Below are 16,873 nucleotides of genomic sequence, written 5' to 3' on the forward strand. Positions count from 1 at the left end.
ACCCAAGAATTTATGTGGTAAATTTGCTAAGCTTAATAATAACTACAAGTTTGTCTAAAAGGGAAACAAAATTGTTCTTATAAAACTGTGTAAAACAGCTAAATTTTGAACGTTCTTAGAATTCGACGAAATTTGACCCAAACATTCGTCTAGAACCAAAAATTTATGTGGTAAATTAGCTAAGCTTAATAATAACTATAAGTTTGTATAAAAGGGAAACAAAATTCTAATAAAACTGTGGCAAAACATCTATATTTTGAACGTTCTTAGAATTCGACGAAACATGACCCAAACGTTGGTCTAGACCAAAGAATTTGTGTGGTAAGTTTGCTAAGCTTAATAACAACTACAAGTTTATATAAAAGGGAAAGAAAATTGTTCTAGTAAAACCGAGCAAAACAGCTAAATTTTGAACGTTCTCAGAATTCGACGAATGTTGACCCAAACATTGGTCTAGACCCAAGAATTTGTGTGGTAAATTTGGTAAGCATAATAATAACTACAAGTTTGTATAAAAGGGAAACGAACTTGCTCTAATAAAACCGTGTAAAACAGCTAAATTTTGAACGTTCTTAGAATTAACGAAACTTGGCCCAAATGTTGGTCTAGACCCAAGAATTTATGTGCTAAATTTGCTGAGCGTAATAATAATTATAAGTTTGTATAAAAGGGAAACGAACTTGCTTTAATAAAACCGTACAAAACAGCTAAATTTTGAACGTTCTTAGAATTCGACAAAACTTGACCCAAACGTCTAGACCCAAGAATTTGTATGGTAAATTTGCTAAGCGTAATAATAGTTACAAGTTTGTATAAAAGGGAAACGAACTTGCTTTAATAAAACCGTGCAGAACAGCTAAATTATGAACGTTTTCAGAATTGGAGGAAACTTGATCCAAACGTTGGTCTACACCCAAGAATTTGTTTGGTAAATTTGCTAAGCTTAATAATAACTACAAGATTGTGTAAAAGGGAAACAAAATTGTTCTAATAAAACCATGCAAAACATCTAAATTTTGAACGTTATCAGAAGGGAAACAAAATTGTTCTAATAAAACCATGCAAAACATCTAAATTTTGAACGTTATCAGAATTCGACGAAATTTGACCCAAATATTCGTCTAGACCCATGAATTTGTGTGGTAAATTCGCTTAGCATAATAATAATTACAAGTTTGTATAAAATGCAAACAAACTTGCTATAATAATACCGCGTAAAACACCTAAATTTTGAACGTTCTCAGAATTAACGAAACTTGGCCCAAATGTTGGTCTAGACCCAAGAATTTAGGTGCTAAATTTGCTGAGCGTAATAATAATTACAAGTTTGTATAAAAGGGAAACAAACTTACTTTAATAAAACCGTGCAAAACAGCTAAATTTTGAACGTTCTCAGAATTCTACGAAACTTGACCCAAACGTTGGTCTAGACCCAAGAATTTGTGTGATAAATTTTCTAAGCTTAATAATAACTACAAGTTTGTATAAAAGGGAAACAAATTTGCTCTAATAAAACCGTGCAAAACATCTAAATTATGAACGTTCTCAGAATTCGACGAAACTTTACCCAAATGTTGGTCTAGACCCAAGAATTTGTGTGGTACATTTGCTAAGCGTAATAATAATTACAAGTTTGTATAAAAGGGAAACAAATTTGCTTTAATAAAACCGTGCAAAACAAGTAAATTATGAACGTTCTCAGAATTCGACGAAACTTGACCCAAACGTTGGTCTAGACCCAAGAATTTGTGTGGTAAATTTGCTAAGTGTAATAATAACTACAAGTTTGTATAAAAGTGAAACAAACTTGCTTTAATAAAATCGTTCAAAACACACGGAAACTACAATTGCTAGATGATGCAAAAGATACACCTCATGGTCATATACTGAGTCCGGAGATTGAAATACAGACATTACATCATGTGTTAACCTCATTTTGAAGGAGAGCAATCTCAGACGACTTAAACACAAGGAATGAACACCTACCACCATAGCGTTAGTAATAGTCGAGGATACTAGACAACGAATGCATAGCGTCATCTTGCCTAGATAGATCAGTACACGTGCTTTATTTAGAGGCGTGTCCCTTGGCCTGTCAAGGGAAACACCGCTGGTTGATCGAATTGCTTTATTTTCTTTCTTTATTTTGTACTTAATGCAACTTACCTTTCCCGGAAAACCATGTAAAACAACTAAATTTTGAACGTTCTTAGAATTCAACGAAACTTGACCCAAACGTTGGTCTAGACCCAAGAATTTGTGTGGTATATTTGTTTAGCGTAATAATCACTACAAGTTTGTATAAAAGGGAAACGAACTTGCTTTAATAAAACCGTGCAAAACAGCTAAATTTTCTCAGAATTCGACGAAACTTGACCCAAACGTTGGTCTTGACCCAAGAATTTTTGTCGTAAATTTGCTAAGCGTAATAATAATTACAAGTTTGTATAAAATGGAAATTGACCCAAACGTTGGTCTAGACGCAAAAATTTGTGTGGTAATTTGCTAAGCGTAATAATACCTACAAATTTGTATAAAAGGAAAACAAACTTGCACTAATAAAACCGCACAAACGTTGGTCTAGACGCAAGAATTTGTGTGGTAAATTTGCTAAGCATAACAATACCTACAAGTTTGTATAAAAGGAAAAACAAACTTGCTCTAATAAAACCGCGCAAAATAGCTAAATTTTGAACGTTCTTAGAATTTGACGAAACTTGACCAAAATATTCGTCTAGACCCAAGAATTTATGTGGTAAATTTGCTAAGCTTAATAATAACTACAAGTTTGTATAAAAGGGAAACAAACTAGCTCTAATAAAACCGTGCAAAACAGCTAAATTTTGAACGTTCTTAGAATTCGACGAAGCTTAACCTAAACGTTGGTCTAGACCCAAGAATTTGTGTGGTACATTTGCTAAGCGTAATAATAATTACAAGTTTGTATAAAAGGGAAACAAATTTGCTTTAATAAAACCGTGCAAAACAACTAAATTATGAACGTTCTCAGAACAAAATTCGATGAAGGTTGACCTAAACATTGGTCTACAGCCAAGAATTTTTGTCGTAAATTTGCTAAGCGTAATAATAATTACAAGTTTGTATAAAATGGAAACGAACTTGCTTTAATAAAACCGCGCAAAACATCTAAATTTTGAACATTCTCAGAATTCTACGAAACTTGACCCAAACGTTGGTCTAGACCCAAGAATTTGTGTGATAAATTTGCTATGCTTAATAATAGCTACAAGTTTGTATAAAAAGGAAACAATTTTGGTCTAATAAACCGTGCAAAACATCTAAATTATGAACGTTCTCAGAATTCTACGAAACTTGACCCAAATGTTGGTCTAGACCCAAGAATTTGTGTGGTATATTTGCTAAGCGTAAGCTTTAATAAAACCGTGCAAACTAGCTAAATTTTTTAAGTTCTCAGAATTCGACAAAACTTGACCCAAACGTTGGTCTAGACCCAAGAATTTGTGTGCTAAATTTGTTTAGCGTAGTAATGACTACAAGTTTGTATAAAAGGAAAACGAACTTGCTTTAATAATACCGTGCAAAACAGCTAAATTAAAAACGTTCTCAGAATTTGACGAAACATGACCCAAATGTTGGTCTAGACCCAAGAATTTGTGTGGTAAATTTGCTAAGTTTAATAATAATTACAAGTTTGTATAAAAGGGAAACAAACTTGCTTTAATAAAACCGTGTAAAACAGCTAAATTTTGAATGTTCTCAGAATTCGACGAAACTTGACCCAAACGTTGGTCTAGACCCAAGAATTTGTGTAGTAAATTTGCTGAGCGTAATAATAATTACAAGTTTGTAAAAAAGGGAAATGAAATTGCTCTAATAAAACCGTGCAAAACAGCTAAATTTTGAACGTTCTTAGAATTCGACGAAACTTGACCCAAACATTGGTGATGAGTGTCGAATCCACCAAAAATAGTTCCTATGAACACTTTTGTAGATGTGTGAGTAGGGTCGAATCCACAGAGATTGGTTTTAAATTAATTCCTTCAAAAACGAAAATAATTAGGGGGAGTTTTGATTGTGAAGAAGAATAAAACTAAAAAAGGTAATAAAATTAGAAGAGATAAATATAAGAGAAGAGTATTCCAGTTAAAGACAGGATCATGCTAATTCCACGGTTGATCATAGATGCAAAAATAACAATTATTCATAATTTGATAAATTGGTTATTGCCATTGGTACGACCTAACGACCTCACCTTTCCTTACCTTGTGGATAGTCAAGGAACGTCCATTGACTAAATTCCTAATCAGTAAACAACCTAGGGAACGTCCTCAAGATTTAATTTACCAACAGCATTAAGAATTAGAAAGGCCCAATTCTAACCAATAAATTCCTACGAGAATTTATTTAAGTTAGATTGTGCATTCCCCACAACATAATCGAAAACTTCTACATAATAATTATGTTGTGTTACCACTAGTTATTGAACTAAACAAACAATTACGGATTTGCAAGTTCAATTGGCTAGACAAATATTCTTGACAATGAATCAGATTATTTGTAATAAAAGCACAGAGAACAACACAAATACCAATATGAATAAAAGTAGAAACCATAAATTAGATCTCACAACTCGTTGGGTTTAAGCATTCACCAAGTCTTCAACCGAAATAAGGGAATTAGCTAGACATGCTAATGGAAGAACGCTTGAAAAGCAAAATAAAAAAATATTATAAAAACGTAGAGAAATAGAAGAGTTCAAAAGTTGTCTCTTAAAGTGAATTATATCACCTATTTATAATAACTAAATACCTAGTTCTACTAGGATTAGAAGTAGATTCCTAGTTGAACTAAAAGACTTATAGAGATAAAATTATAATCCTAGTTAAACTCTTCTTTCATCAGAGGTAGTCCAAGCAGCTCCAAACTCTTGCCAAAAATTGAGTTTGAGTCTTATTTGAATTTCTATTTTGGTGCTTTTCTTCATTTTCCATTTCTTTTATCCTAATGCTGCAAAATAATATCTAATTAGGAGCATTTGGTCACAAAATAAGCTAAAATATTATATAAAATAAGTACAAAATGCGATCCTATCAGTTGGTCTAGACCCAAGAATTTGTGTGGTAAATTTGCTAAGTGTAATAATAACTACAAGTTTGTATTAAAGAGAAACGAACTTGCTCTAATAAAACCGCGCAAAACAGCTAAATTTTGAACGTTTTCAGAATTCTACGAAACATGACCCGAACGTTGGTCTAGACCCAAGAATTTGTGTGGTAAATTTGCTAAGCGTAATAATAACTACAAATTTGTGTATGCATAAAGATGTGGCCTCGATATGGTTCAAAACAAGTTCTAGGAAGACAAAATCATGAAGCATTATCTCTCGAGAAAAGAAAAATTGTAGATTTTTATGAGTGTATAGGCTCAAAATTCCTCTCTAGGTAGGTTATGTCCACCAATTTTCCACATTCAATTTTCAAATTAAATCACCATTTGCAAAAATAAGTTCTTAACCGTAAGTTGTTTAGGAGTCATTAGATGCACATCCTTATCACACATTGCCAAATTATTACTTGATTAACCTAAGTATTTGATCATAAAGCTAGTGTGAGAACAAGATACAGTGATATTTGCTTCAACAATTATGGAAGGGGTAACAAGCATCAATCAAAATAATTAATCCACCAAGACTTATTTTCTATCAAAGCAATCAAAACACCCTCCCCCCACTTAATTCCACATTGTCCCCAATGTGGTAAGCATGCATATCTAGGAAGATAAAATAAGAGAAAAGGGAGAAAGAGAACGTCCCTTAGTGATTCGGGGGTAACTGCAAGAGCTTGAGAATTGTAAAACCTTGGATGAGAGGAAGAGTTCCTTGTGGATGCTCATACCTTTTTACGTGCAAAAATCGATTTTAGTGGTATAACAGCATTCACAAGAAGAAAGAAATAAACAATTGAGAAAAATAAAAGGACATGGATTGCCTCCCAAGAAGCGCCTTTCTTTAACGTCTTTGGCTAGACGTTGTTGTGTCTCAACTTAAATGAGTTAGACGCTCTAAATCCACTTCTTCAATGTAATGCACCCGGTGATGGTGTGGATTTAGGATAACTTGGCGGTCCATATATGACTTCTTCCTCGAACTTATTTTATCATGAAAGACTTTATTCTTGTAAGCTCCTGGATTCGAGGTGAGGCTTTTGGTAATTGTTGTCTTAAATGTTCCTCCACCATCGAACATAACATTTTTTTGCACTAAAGGACCAATAAAATCAATCAGAAAAATAGAATGCACATCATTAGAATATTTCATGGCACCACCAATTTTAAAACTCATAACCTCATTATCAAATTCCATAGAGAGTATTCCGGCACCAACATCAATTTTGGTTTTTGAGGTTTTAAGGAATGGTCTTCCTAGCAAGATGGATGTAGAATTGGGAGAAATATCTTCCTTCATATCAAGCACATAAAAATCAACAGGAAAAACTAATTCATTAACTTGCACAAGTACATCCTCAAGAACTCCTTTGGGGTAAACTACAGAATGATCGGCAAGTTGAAGAATAACCCCCGTTTCTTTCAATGCGCCAACATTTAATGATTCATAAATGGTAAGAGGCATAATATTGATAGAAGCACCCAAGTCACACATTGTTTTTTCTATTCCAATCTTTTCAATTTTGCAAGGAATACAAAACGTACCTGGATCATTGCATTTAGGAGGTCGTTTTTTTTAAGAATGGCAGATACATTTTCTCCCATGCTTACCTTTCATTATCTCTCAATTTAGATTTGTTGTTGCACAATTCCTTGAGAAATTTTGCATAGCCAGGTACTTGTTTAATTGCATTGAGTAGGGGAATATTTACCTCAACATTGAGTAATGTTTCAAGGATATCCTTCTCCTCTTCCTCCTCTTTGGACTTGGCCAATCTCTCTAGGAAGGGAGGTTTGGGTATGAACACCTTGGGACTTTCCTCACTGACTAGGTTGGATTTTTCAGCTTGTTTTTGGAAGAATTTCGAGTGCATCCTCTGTTTTGTCCTGCTGTGCATGCCTACGCCTAGTGCTATTTTTGAGTTGTAGCTCTCTGCACAAGGTAATAGCACTAACGTTTTGGTTAGGATTAATAATAGTTTGGGAGGAAAACTTATCTTGAGACTCCAAGCGGCTGACGGAGGAGGCCAGTTGGCTCATTTGGGATTTCAAATTTTGTATGCTCGAGCGGGTTTCTTGTTGGAACTGTTGGGTGTTCAAGGCGAGTGTCTTCACGATATCCTCTAGGGACATACTATTATTGGGATTGGTTTGAGGTGGTGGTGGTGGTTGTTGGTGTGGAACTCTTTGAAAGTTTTGAGGTTGATTTTCATACCTCAAATTTGGGTGATCTCTCCATCCAGGGTTATAGGTATTGGAAAATGGGTCGTGTCTCCTTTGTTGTTGCCCAAAAATTCCACCAACGGCGTTAGCATGTTCGGTTGATTCTTCTTGAAGTGTAGGACAAGCGTCGGTGCAATGACCCAAAGATGTACATATCCCACAAGTCTTGACTTGTTGAATGCCTCCCCCTATAAACTTTTCAATAAGAGAAGTAAGTTTATCTAAACGTTCATCAATAAAAGTACTTACCTCGTTTATCCTTCGTGGGGGATTGTCGTTTCTACTACCGAATTGTTGATTATTAGCCGCCATGGTTGTGATTAGCTTGCGTGCTTCAGTAGGAGTTTTGTCATACAAAGCACCTCCACTAGCTGCATCCACCAAGCTTCTGTTTGCCTCAGACAACCCTTCATAAAAATATTGAATTAGAAAATGGTCGGGATTTTGGTGATGAGGGCAACTCTCCACCAATTGCTTGAATCTCCCCCAATACTCATAGAAACTTTCACTAGAGAATTGGCGTATTCCACTTATTTCCTTTCGGATGTTCGTAGTCTTTGAAGCGGGGAAGTAGTTCTCAAGAAATTGTTTCTTGAGCTCGTTCCAACTAATAATAGATCCCGAAGGTAAGGAGTAGAACCAATCTTTTGCTTTGTCGCCCAATGTGAATGGAAAGGCCCTTAACTTGACTTGTTCTTCAGTGACTCCTTGAGGTCTCATGCTGGAACACACCACATGAAATTCCTTGAGGTGTTTGTGTGGATCTTCACCTGCAAGGCCACGAAAAATGGGATGTAAGTGGACGAGACCGGATTTAAGTTCAAAATCAACATTTAAATTAGGATATTCAATGCAGAGTGGTTGTTGATTTAAGTCGAGCGAAGTCAACTCTTTGATCGTTCGTTCGGGATTGTGGGCCATGACTTCGTCTTTAAAGTTGTTAGACGTGGACACGTCTAACTCAAAATCTGTTGCTGGTAAGGAAGAAGTAGAAGCCTCTTCCTTGTGTTGCTTGGTTTCTTTTCGGAGTGTACGAGCGGTTTTCTCGATCTCTGGGTCAAATACAAGTTTACCTGTACGAGAAGGACGTGGCATAAAATCAAGTAACAAGAAAAAGAAATTAATTTAAAGACACCAATCCCCGACAACGGTGCCAAAATTTGATGAGTGTCGAATCCACCAAAAATAATTCCTATGAACACTTTTGTAGTTGTGTGAGTAGGGTCTATTCAACAGAGATTGGTTTTAAATTAATTCCTTCAAAAACGAAAATAATTAGGGGGAGTTTTGATTGTGAAGAAGAATAAAACCAAAAAAGCTCATAAAATTAGAAGAGATAAATATAAGAGAAGAGTATTCCAGTTAAAGACAGGATCATGCTTAATTCCACGGTTGATTATAGATGCAAAGATAACAATTATTCATAATTTGATAAATTGGTTATGGCCATTGGTACGACCTAACGACCTCACCTTTCCTTACCTTGTGGATAGTCAAGGAACGTCCATTGACTAAATCCCTAATCAGTATACAATCTTGGGAACGTCCTCAAGATTTAATTTACCAACAACATTAAGAATTAGAAAGGCCCAATTCTAACCAATAAATTCCTACGAGGATTTATTTAAGTTCGATTGTGCATTCCCCACAACATAATCGAAAACTTCTACATAATAATTATGTTGTATTACCACTAGTTATTGAACTAAACAAATAATTACGGATTTGGAAGTTCAATTGGCTAGACAAATATTCTTGACAATGAATCAGATTATTTGTAATAAAAGCACAGAGAACAACACAAATACCAATATGAATAAAAGTAGAAACCATAAATTAGATCTCACAACTTGTTGGGTTTAAGCATTCACCAAATCTTCAACCGAAATAAGGGAATTAGCTAGACATGCTAATGGAAGAACGCATGAAAAGCAAAATAAGAAAATATTATAAAAACGTAGAGAAATAGAAGAGTTCAAAAGTTGTCTCTTAAAGTGAATTACATCACCTATTTATAATAACTAGATACCTAGTTCTACTAGGATTAGAAGTAGATTCCTAGTTGAACTAAAAGACTTATAGAGATAAAATTATAATCCTAGTTAAACTCTTCTTTCATCAGAGGTAGTCCAAGCAGCTCCAAACTCTTGCCAAAAATTGAGTTTGAGTCTTGTTTGAATTTCTATTTTGGTGATTTTCTTCATTTTTCATTTCTTTTATCCTAAAGCTGCAAAATAATATTTAATTAGGAGCATTTGGTCACAGAATAAGCTAAAATATTATATAAAATAAGTACAAAATGCGATCCTATCAGTTGGTCTAGACCCAAGAATTTGTGTGGTAAATTTGCTAAGCGTAATAATAACTACAAGTTTTTATTAAAGAGAAACGAACTTGTTCTAATAAAACCGTGCAAAACAGCTAAATTTTGAACGTTCTCAGAATTCTACGAAACATGACCCGAACGTTGGTCTAGACCCAAGAATTTGTGTGGTAATTTGCTAAACATAATAATAACTACAAGTTTGTATAAAAGGGAAACGAACTTGCTCTAATAAAACTACACAAAATCGCTAAATTTTGAACGTTCTCAGAATTCTATGAAGCTTGACCCAAATGTTGGTCTAGACCCAAGAATTTGTGTGATAAATTCTCTCATTTCTCGCTCACACACTAGCACACCACAAAATTCACACACTACCCTAAAAATTCCGACCGGCGAAGAAGACGACGGCGTGGACACGCCGGCCACCATTGACGATGATATGGCAGATGTTGGAAGTCGAAACGACGGTGGCACGCTTGGTTTCTGTCAACAGTTTTGCGAAGATCAAAGGGAATCGGATCTGCAGATTTCTGGCATCTTGCCGGCGTTTGATGGTGGATTAACCTCTATGGAAGACGTTACTTCCATTCCTAACGAGAAAGGACTCATTTTGAATGCTGGAGTTGTGCTGAAAATGGCGCCGCAAAAATTAGGGTTTTCTGCGCATAAACCCGTTGGGGAAGATGAAACGACACTGCTGCATACAGGCGTTATGGCAATGATTAAGCACAATTCAAGGATTACAGAGGTTGAAGATGGCATGGGGAAGGAAAAAGATCCCATCTTGACTGGAGAAAGTGCTGATTTGAGGCGGACCCCCAAATTAGGGTTTGACGGCGCCATCTCGAGGTCCTCCAATGGCGAACACAAAGACTCACCTTTTTCCATGGCTGAGTTTCTTCCATTGGCCAACGTAGTGGTAGATGATGGCGATGAAACATCCAAGAAGACACTCATGGAGTTGAAACAAAAATGGGAAACGACATATGGCGAGCAATCTCTGCGTCGGCGACCCCCTTCACTACTAGGGCTGTCAACGAGTCGAGCTCGAGTCGAGCTCGACCATTTTTGTCAAACTCGAGCTCGAGCTCGACTCTGTGATTTAGAGCTCGAGCTCGCCCAGGTAGAGCTCGAGCTCGAGCTCGATGCAGCATTTTTGAGCTCGATTTGTCGAGCTCGAGCTTGAGCTGTTGAGCTCGAATTCAAGCTCGAGCTCGAGCACTTGTTCCAGAAAATTGTAGCAGAAAAATTTAACATTGCAGCAGAATGGAGGTGGGAAGGAGAGAAGAAAGAGACGATAGGAAATTCAGAAATGTTACTAATTGATAATTGTCTTTCTTACAACATTACAACTCTTTTACAAATAACTCTCAAAGCAAACAAAAGTGTAAGGAACTAATGCTGGAAAGGAATCTAACAACAAGAATTAAACAAATCCCCTAAAAACACAACCAAACCCAAGAAAAAAAATTAAAGAAGATGCTAAAAACACACCCAAATCCAAGAAAAAAAATCCCCTAAAAACCCAAGAAAAACAAGAATTAAACAAATCCCCTTAAAACACAACCAAACCCAAGAAAAAAAATTAAAGAAGATGGTAAAAAGACACCCAAACCCAAGAAAAAGAAGAACGACCAAAATGCAACAGAGAGAAGGATTACCTTAAAGCAGTACTCGTCGCCGTCCTCGTTGCCGACTTACCGTCCTTGTTGCCGTGAGTTTGGGACTAGGGTTCTAAGAGATGGGTTTGGGGAAGAAATGAGGAGAAAGATTGTCGGCGTACTTGTCGCCTTACTCGTTGCCGACCTGCCGTTCTTGTTGCCGTGAGTTTGGAGTTAGGGATTTAAGAGATGGGTTTGGGGAAGAATTGAGAATTTGAGAGGAGAGAATGGGGAAGAAACAGAAAGAGAGAAAGAAAAGAGGAAGAAGAAACGAGAACAAGAGAGAGAAAGTGATGGGTTTTGATTTTGACTTTTTGTATTACTATTATTATTATTATTATTATTATTACTACAACTATTATTATTATTTTTATTATTACAACTATTATTATTATTATTATTATTATTACTACTACAACTATTATTATTATTATTATTTTAAATCATCAGATCAAATCATAAAATTTTTAGATAGATATAATTGAAATTAATATATGTTCATAATTTGCAAAATGTATATATTTATAAATGTTAGTATAACATTGATTTAGCTATCATCTTACATTGTTGAACAACATGGGTTAATCGGGCCATCAAAATTTAGATCCAACCGTTAGATATGATAAAACTTACAAAAAAATACATTTCGTAAAGTTTTAAACTTATTGGACATACGGATGTCAAGATATCATACTCGAAATATAAGAGTAATTGTTCAAGACGGTGTATAGTTGAATCGGGCCATGTGATTTTAAATCATATCGTCTAATATGATCTAATGGACACAATCTTGTATATATTTAAAATTTCGTATGAATCAGGAGTCTGGATTTTAAGATATTGTAATTATTGATTAAATTTTTTAATCTCATTATATATATAATAAAATAATAATTAGAAGTTCAACCATCATCATCATCATCATTATTATTAATATTGTTGTTGATATTATTATTATTATTATTATAATTTTTAGCTTAATTCATAGGAATTACTAAATTTTGACATAAATTTATAAATAATAAAAAATCATAAGTACCATCTCGAGGTCCTCCCATGGCGAACACAAAGACTCACATTTTCCCATGGCTGAGTTTCTTCGATTGGCCGACGCAGTGGTAGATGATGGTGATGAAACATCAAAGGAGGCATTCATGGAGTTGAAATGAAAATGGGAAACGAAATATGGCGAGCAATCTCTGCGCCGGCGACCCCATTCACTACTGTTACCGAGCGACGCGCCACCACTGGTGCAGGGGTTTCGCCATGCTTTTCGACGATTTTTGGTGCCGGAGAAGCATGGGATGATGGTGGAAACGGAAGGGAAAACAAAGGCTGCAAACTTTATGATTTTTCCGGCGAAAAACCAGACTACCGGCAGGAATGGACTATTGCCGGCCACTGAACAGTTTTCCGGTGACCTGCTGCCGGAAACCGACTCTCCAGCGACGGTTACAGACGTGGCAGGGGTTGATGATGAGGCTGCTAAGGTGGCAATAAATGCTGCATCAACAGATGAGTTGGAAAAAACTGCTGCATCATGAGGTGACTTGGCAGATGATATCAGCAGCCTTATGTCACCTGATGACATCATCAGAACTGTAGCGGATGACATCAACATGCATACATCAGCAGTTCATATGGCAAGAGAGATTAGAGGTGATGTGAAGTTTCAAACTTATTTGCCTTCCAAAGGGGATTGTGCTCCTATGGGATTATTTATTGGCAATATTCCACTACATACATATCCCGATCCGTGCATAGAAGAGAAGATTGCACATGCTTTTTATAATTCCACTCGAAAAACGCTCTCTTATGCTTCTCCTACTATACAAAATGGTGAAGTCGTTGTGAGACCCACACTGGAATCTATTCGGAATGGATCTACTAGATGGAAATCAACTGCTGCTGGTTGTTTTCTTGGAAAGCGGCCATACTTTCATCATGTTAAAGAATATGCCATGTCTGTTTGGCCTGGATTACACGAGGTTACTGCCCAAATGAATGGATTTTTCTTTTTCCAATTCAAGACAGTTGCACATATGGAAGAAGTTATTGAAGGAGGACCATGGTTGTTCCACGGGCAACCGATTGTACTACAGAAATTGGAGTCGGGGATGGTGTTGCGAAAACTAAACCACACTCAGTTTCCTATTTGGATTAAATTGCGACATCTACCAGTGGAGTTATGGACGGAGGAGGGCCTCAGTACAGTGGCCAGTGGTGTTGGCCGACCCCTATATCCCGACGCTATTACTAGAGCATGCACGAGATTGGACTTCGCTCGCGTATGCGTGATGCTGGATGTGACGTCACAATTGCTAAAACACATTATCATCATGACACCGGATGAGGAGGGCGGTGAATCTCCATGCAAAATTGAGGTCGAATATGAATTATTACCTCCTAAGTGCACTAGTTATTTGACACTCGGCCATTCGGCTAAAGAGTGTGCCCTCAACAAACCATCCAAGACTATTAAGCCGTTAGTTTCGGTTTACATGCCTAAATCGGGACCATCTCGACCGCCACCTATGCCTGATTGAGAGATAACTAGACGACCACCAGCGCGAGTGGTGGAAGCAGCGAGAGAGGGCCATGAAACAGTTACCACAGGTCCAAGCCGTGCGGAAAGGGGTAAGGCACTCGTTTTCTATAATGCTTTTGACGCTTTACACCTAATTGATGATACAGAGGAATCGAATCGGGGTCCTAAGCCAAGCAGCCCCATACCTGATGATCTATGTTGAATACGGCTATATGGAATGTGCGTGGCCTAAACAAGCGAGACCATCAGTTAGCAGTCAGGGACATCGTTACTGAGTTCAGGTTACAATTTCTTGGTCTCCTTGAAACTCGAGTATGTATCAATAATGCATCTCAAATTCAATCTGTCTTGTTGCCCAATTGGAAATGGTTTGTGGATTATGGATCGGCAAGTAATCATGTGTGGATTACCTGGGACGATAACTTTGTTGATGTTAATGTGGTTGAATGTGGTACTAAATATATCCACTGTCATGTTAATATCCGTGCACTTCATGAGTCAATTGCTGTCACTGTTATTTATGGGGCTAATGAGATAGCTAATAGGAGGGAGTTATGGGGTGCCGTGGAGAATATAGCTTTACAGTGTGCTGACATCCCAAGGTTAGTTGGAGAGGATTTTAATGCAGTGCGAGACTTAAGTGAAGTTTGCGGCACATCTGGAGATATTCGAATAGCTATGAATGAATTTAATACTTGTATCCAGAATACAGGATTACTACTATTACCCATGCAGGGTGAATGGTATACATGCCATAATTGTAGTGCAACTCCACGGAATCTTTGAAAACGATTGGACCGCATGCTGATTAATGATCTCAGTTCCAGACATCATTCTACACTAGCCTCACCCCACGTACTTCAGATCACTCACCGCTGGTGCTATACGAAGATAGTCAACAACAATATGGAGGTATGTTTTGATTCAATAATTAACTCACCTTACACTAGATTTTATTCCCAGTGTGCAGCGGGTTTGGCAACTTAACATCATGGAGTGCCTATGTATACGGTAACAAGAAAGCTCAAAGCACTTAAACTGGTGTTTAGATAGCAGAGGAGAAACAAAGGGGACTTAACACATAATGTCCAGCTGGCTAAAGGGTTTCTTGAGATGGCGCAATTGCTTGTTAGTTCAAACAGGCGGGATGAAATATTATTGCAGCTAGAACACTGCTGCCAGTTAGTACTCCCTAAAGCAGCCAAGCTTGAATAGATTATGCTCCAACAGCGAGCTAAATTGCAGTGGATGAAGGGAGGTGACCAATGCTCCCGAGTATTCTTTCGTAAGATTGCTTAAAGGAGATCGATGAGGAGAATATTACAAATCAATGATGATCATGGAGTCACTCACACAGAACCAGAAGCAGTAGTCAATGAATTTGTCACGTACTACGAAAACCTTCTTTGTGGGGAACGACGACGAGCTGTGATAGACCTTCGGTTCCTACGACCTTGGGCTAGATATTTACTGAGTAAAGAGGACGCTTGCTCTTAACTCTTGCCATTTACACCAGTGGATGTCAAGCATGCGGTTTTTGATATTCCTGAGGATAAGGCACCGGGTCCGGACGGGTATTCATCAGGTTTTTTCAAAGCTGCATGGCCTGTAGTGGGGCAGGAGGTGTCGTCGGCAGTACTAGACTTCTTTAATACGGGCCGACTTCTGAAACAAATAAATACTACACTTTTGGCGCTCATACCAAAGGTACAATCCCCTACGACTGTTGGTGATTTTCGTCCTATATCTTGTTGTAATACTTTGTATAAGATTATTGCTAAGCTCATTGTCCAATGGTTAAGTGTAATACTGGACAAACTAATTAGTCCATGCCAAGCGGCGTTTGTGCCCGGACGAAGTATAGGAGACAATATTATGTTGGCGCAAGAACTTTTTATAGGATATAACCAGACCCGTCTACCACCCTGGTGTGCTTTAAAAGTGGACACTCGGAAGGCATATGACACGGTGGAGTGGGATTTCATGATTGCTGTAATGGAGTTATTTGGATTTCCTTCTAACTTCATGAAGTGGATTGAGACGTGTATTACAACACCCTCGTTTTCTGTTGGGCTGAATGGGAAACCCCATGGTTTCTTTAGAGGGGCCAGAGGGCTTTGTCAAGGTGACCCTCTATCGCTATACCTGTTCGTGCTAGTGATGGAAGTCCTACACTTGGGTTTTCTACAGTTGATTAACCATGACGAATTATTTTCCTTCCATTGGAAGAGTGATACAGCCAGGGTTTTTCAGCTGGGATTTGCTGATGATTTGTTGCTATTCTGTCGTACTGATATGGACTCTATTGGAGTTTTTAAGACAGGATTGGATCGCTTTGCTGAATGGTCGGGGCTCAGGCAGAATGTGCAGAAAAGCCATCTTATTATCTCACGTTCGGCACAAGGATTACGCAAGGAGATGCTGATAGCACTCGGGTTTCAAGAGGGAGTCATACCGATGAGGTATTTGGGGCTACCTCTATTATCTTCTCGATTAACGATTGCTAATTGTCGTCCATTATTGCTGAAAATTGATAAACGTATTGCGGGTTGGGAGGGTATGGCTCTTTCATATGCTGGTAGGGTACAAATTATAAAATCTGTACTCATGTCGCTGAGTTTATATTGGGCTTCGGCGTTCATCTTGCCAAAGAAAGTTACTAACGAAATTGAGAAGAGACTGCGTACTTTCTTGTGGAAGGGGCAACAACCAGTGGTTATGCCAAGGTTGCCTGGAGAGATCTATGCTGGCCAAAGGATGAGGGAGGATTAGGATTCATGCATATTTCGATCTTGAATCGTGCATTAATGACTAAGAAACTCTGTGATATCATCAGGTGCGATAGGACCTCGATTTGGGTCGAATGGCTATACCAGGGTCGGTTACAAAACACATCTATTTGGACGATTCAGGAGTATGGGGGTTCATGGGGTTGGCGGAAAATCCTCCGTCTACGGGTTTTCCTCCGAC

At 37.5% G+C, this 16,873-nt stretch overlaps 1 protein-coding gene across 1 annotated transcript; it reads right to left on the bottom strand.

The window, feature by feature from the left end:
- On the bottom strand, positions 6,988-8,463 carry LOC105159304. Its single transcript, XM_011076315.1, has one exon. It carries the CDS (start codon positions 8,461-8,463, stop codon positions 6,988-6,990), a length of 1,476 nt encoding a protein of 491 aa, XP_011074617.1.

This window comes from Sesamum indicum, linkage group LG3 (assembly GCF_000512975.1).
Source record: "Sesamum indicum cultivar Zhongzhi No. 13 linkage group LG3, S_indicum_v1.0, whole genome shotgun sequence".
Lineage (NCBI taxonomy): Eukaryota > Viridiplantae > Streptophyta > Magnoliopsida > Lamiales > Pedaliaceae > Sesamum > Sesamum indicum.

Excerpts from the sequence above, each read along its gene's own strand:
- LOC105159304 (XM_011076315.1), bottom strand. The coding sequence starts at position 8,463 with ATGCCACGTCCTTCTCGTACAGGTAAACTTGTATTTGACCCAGAGATC.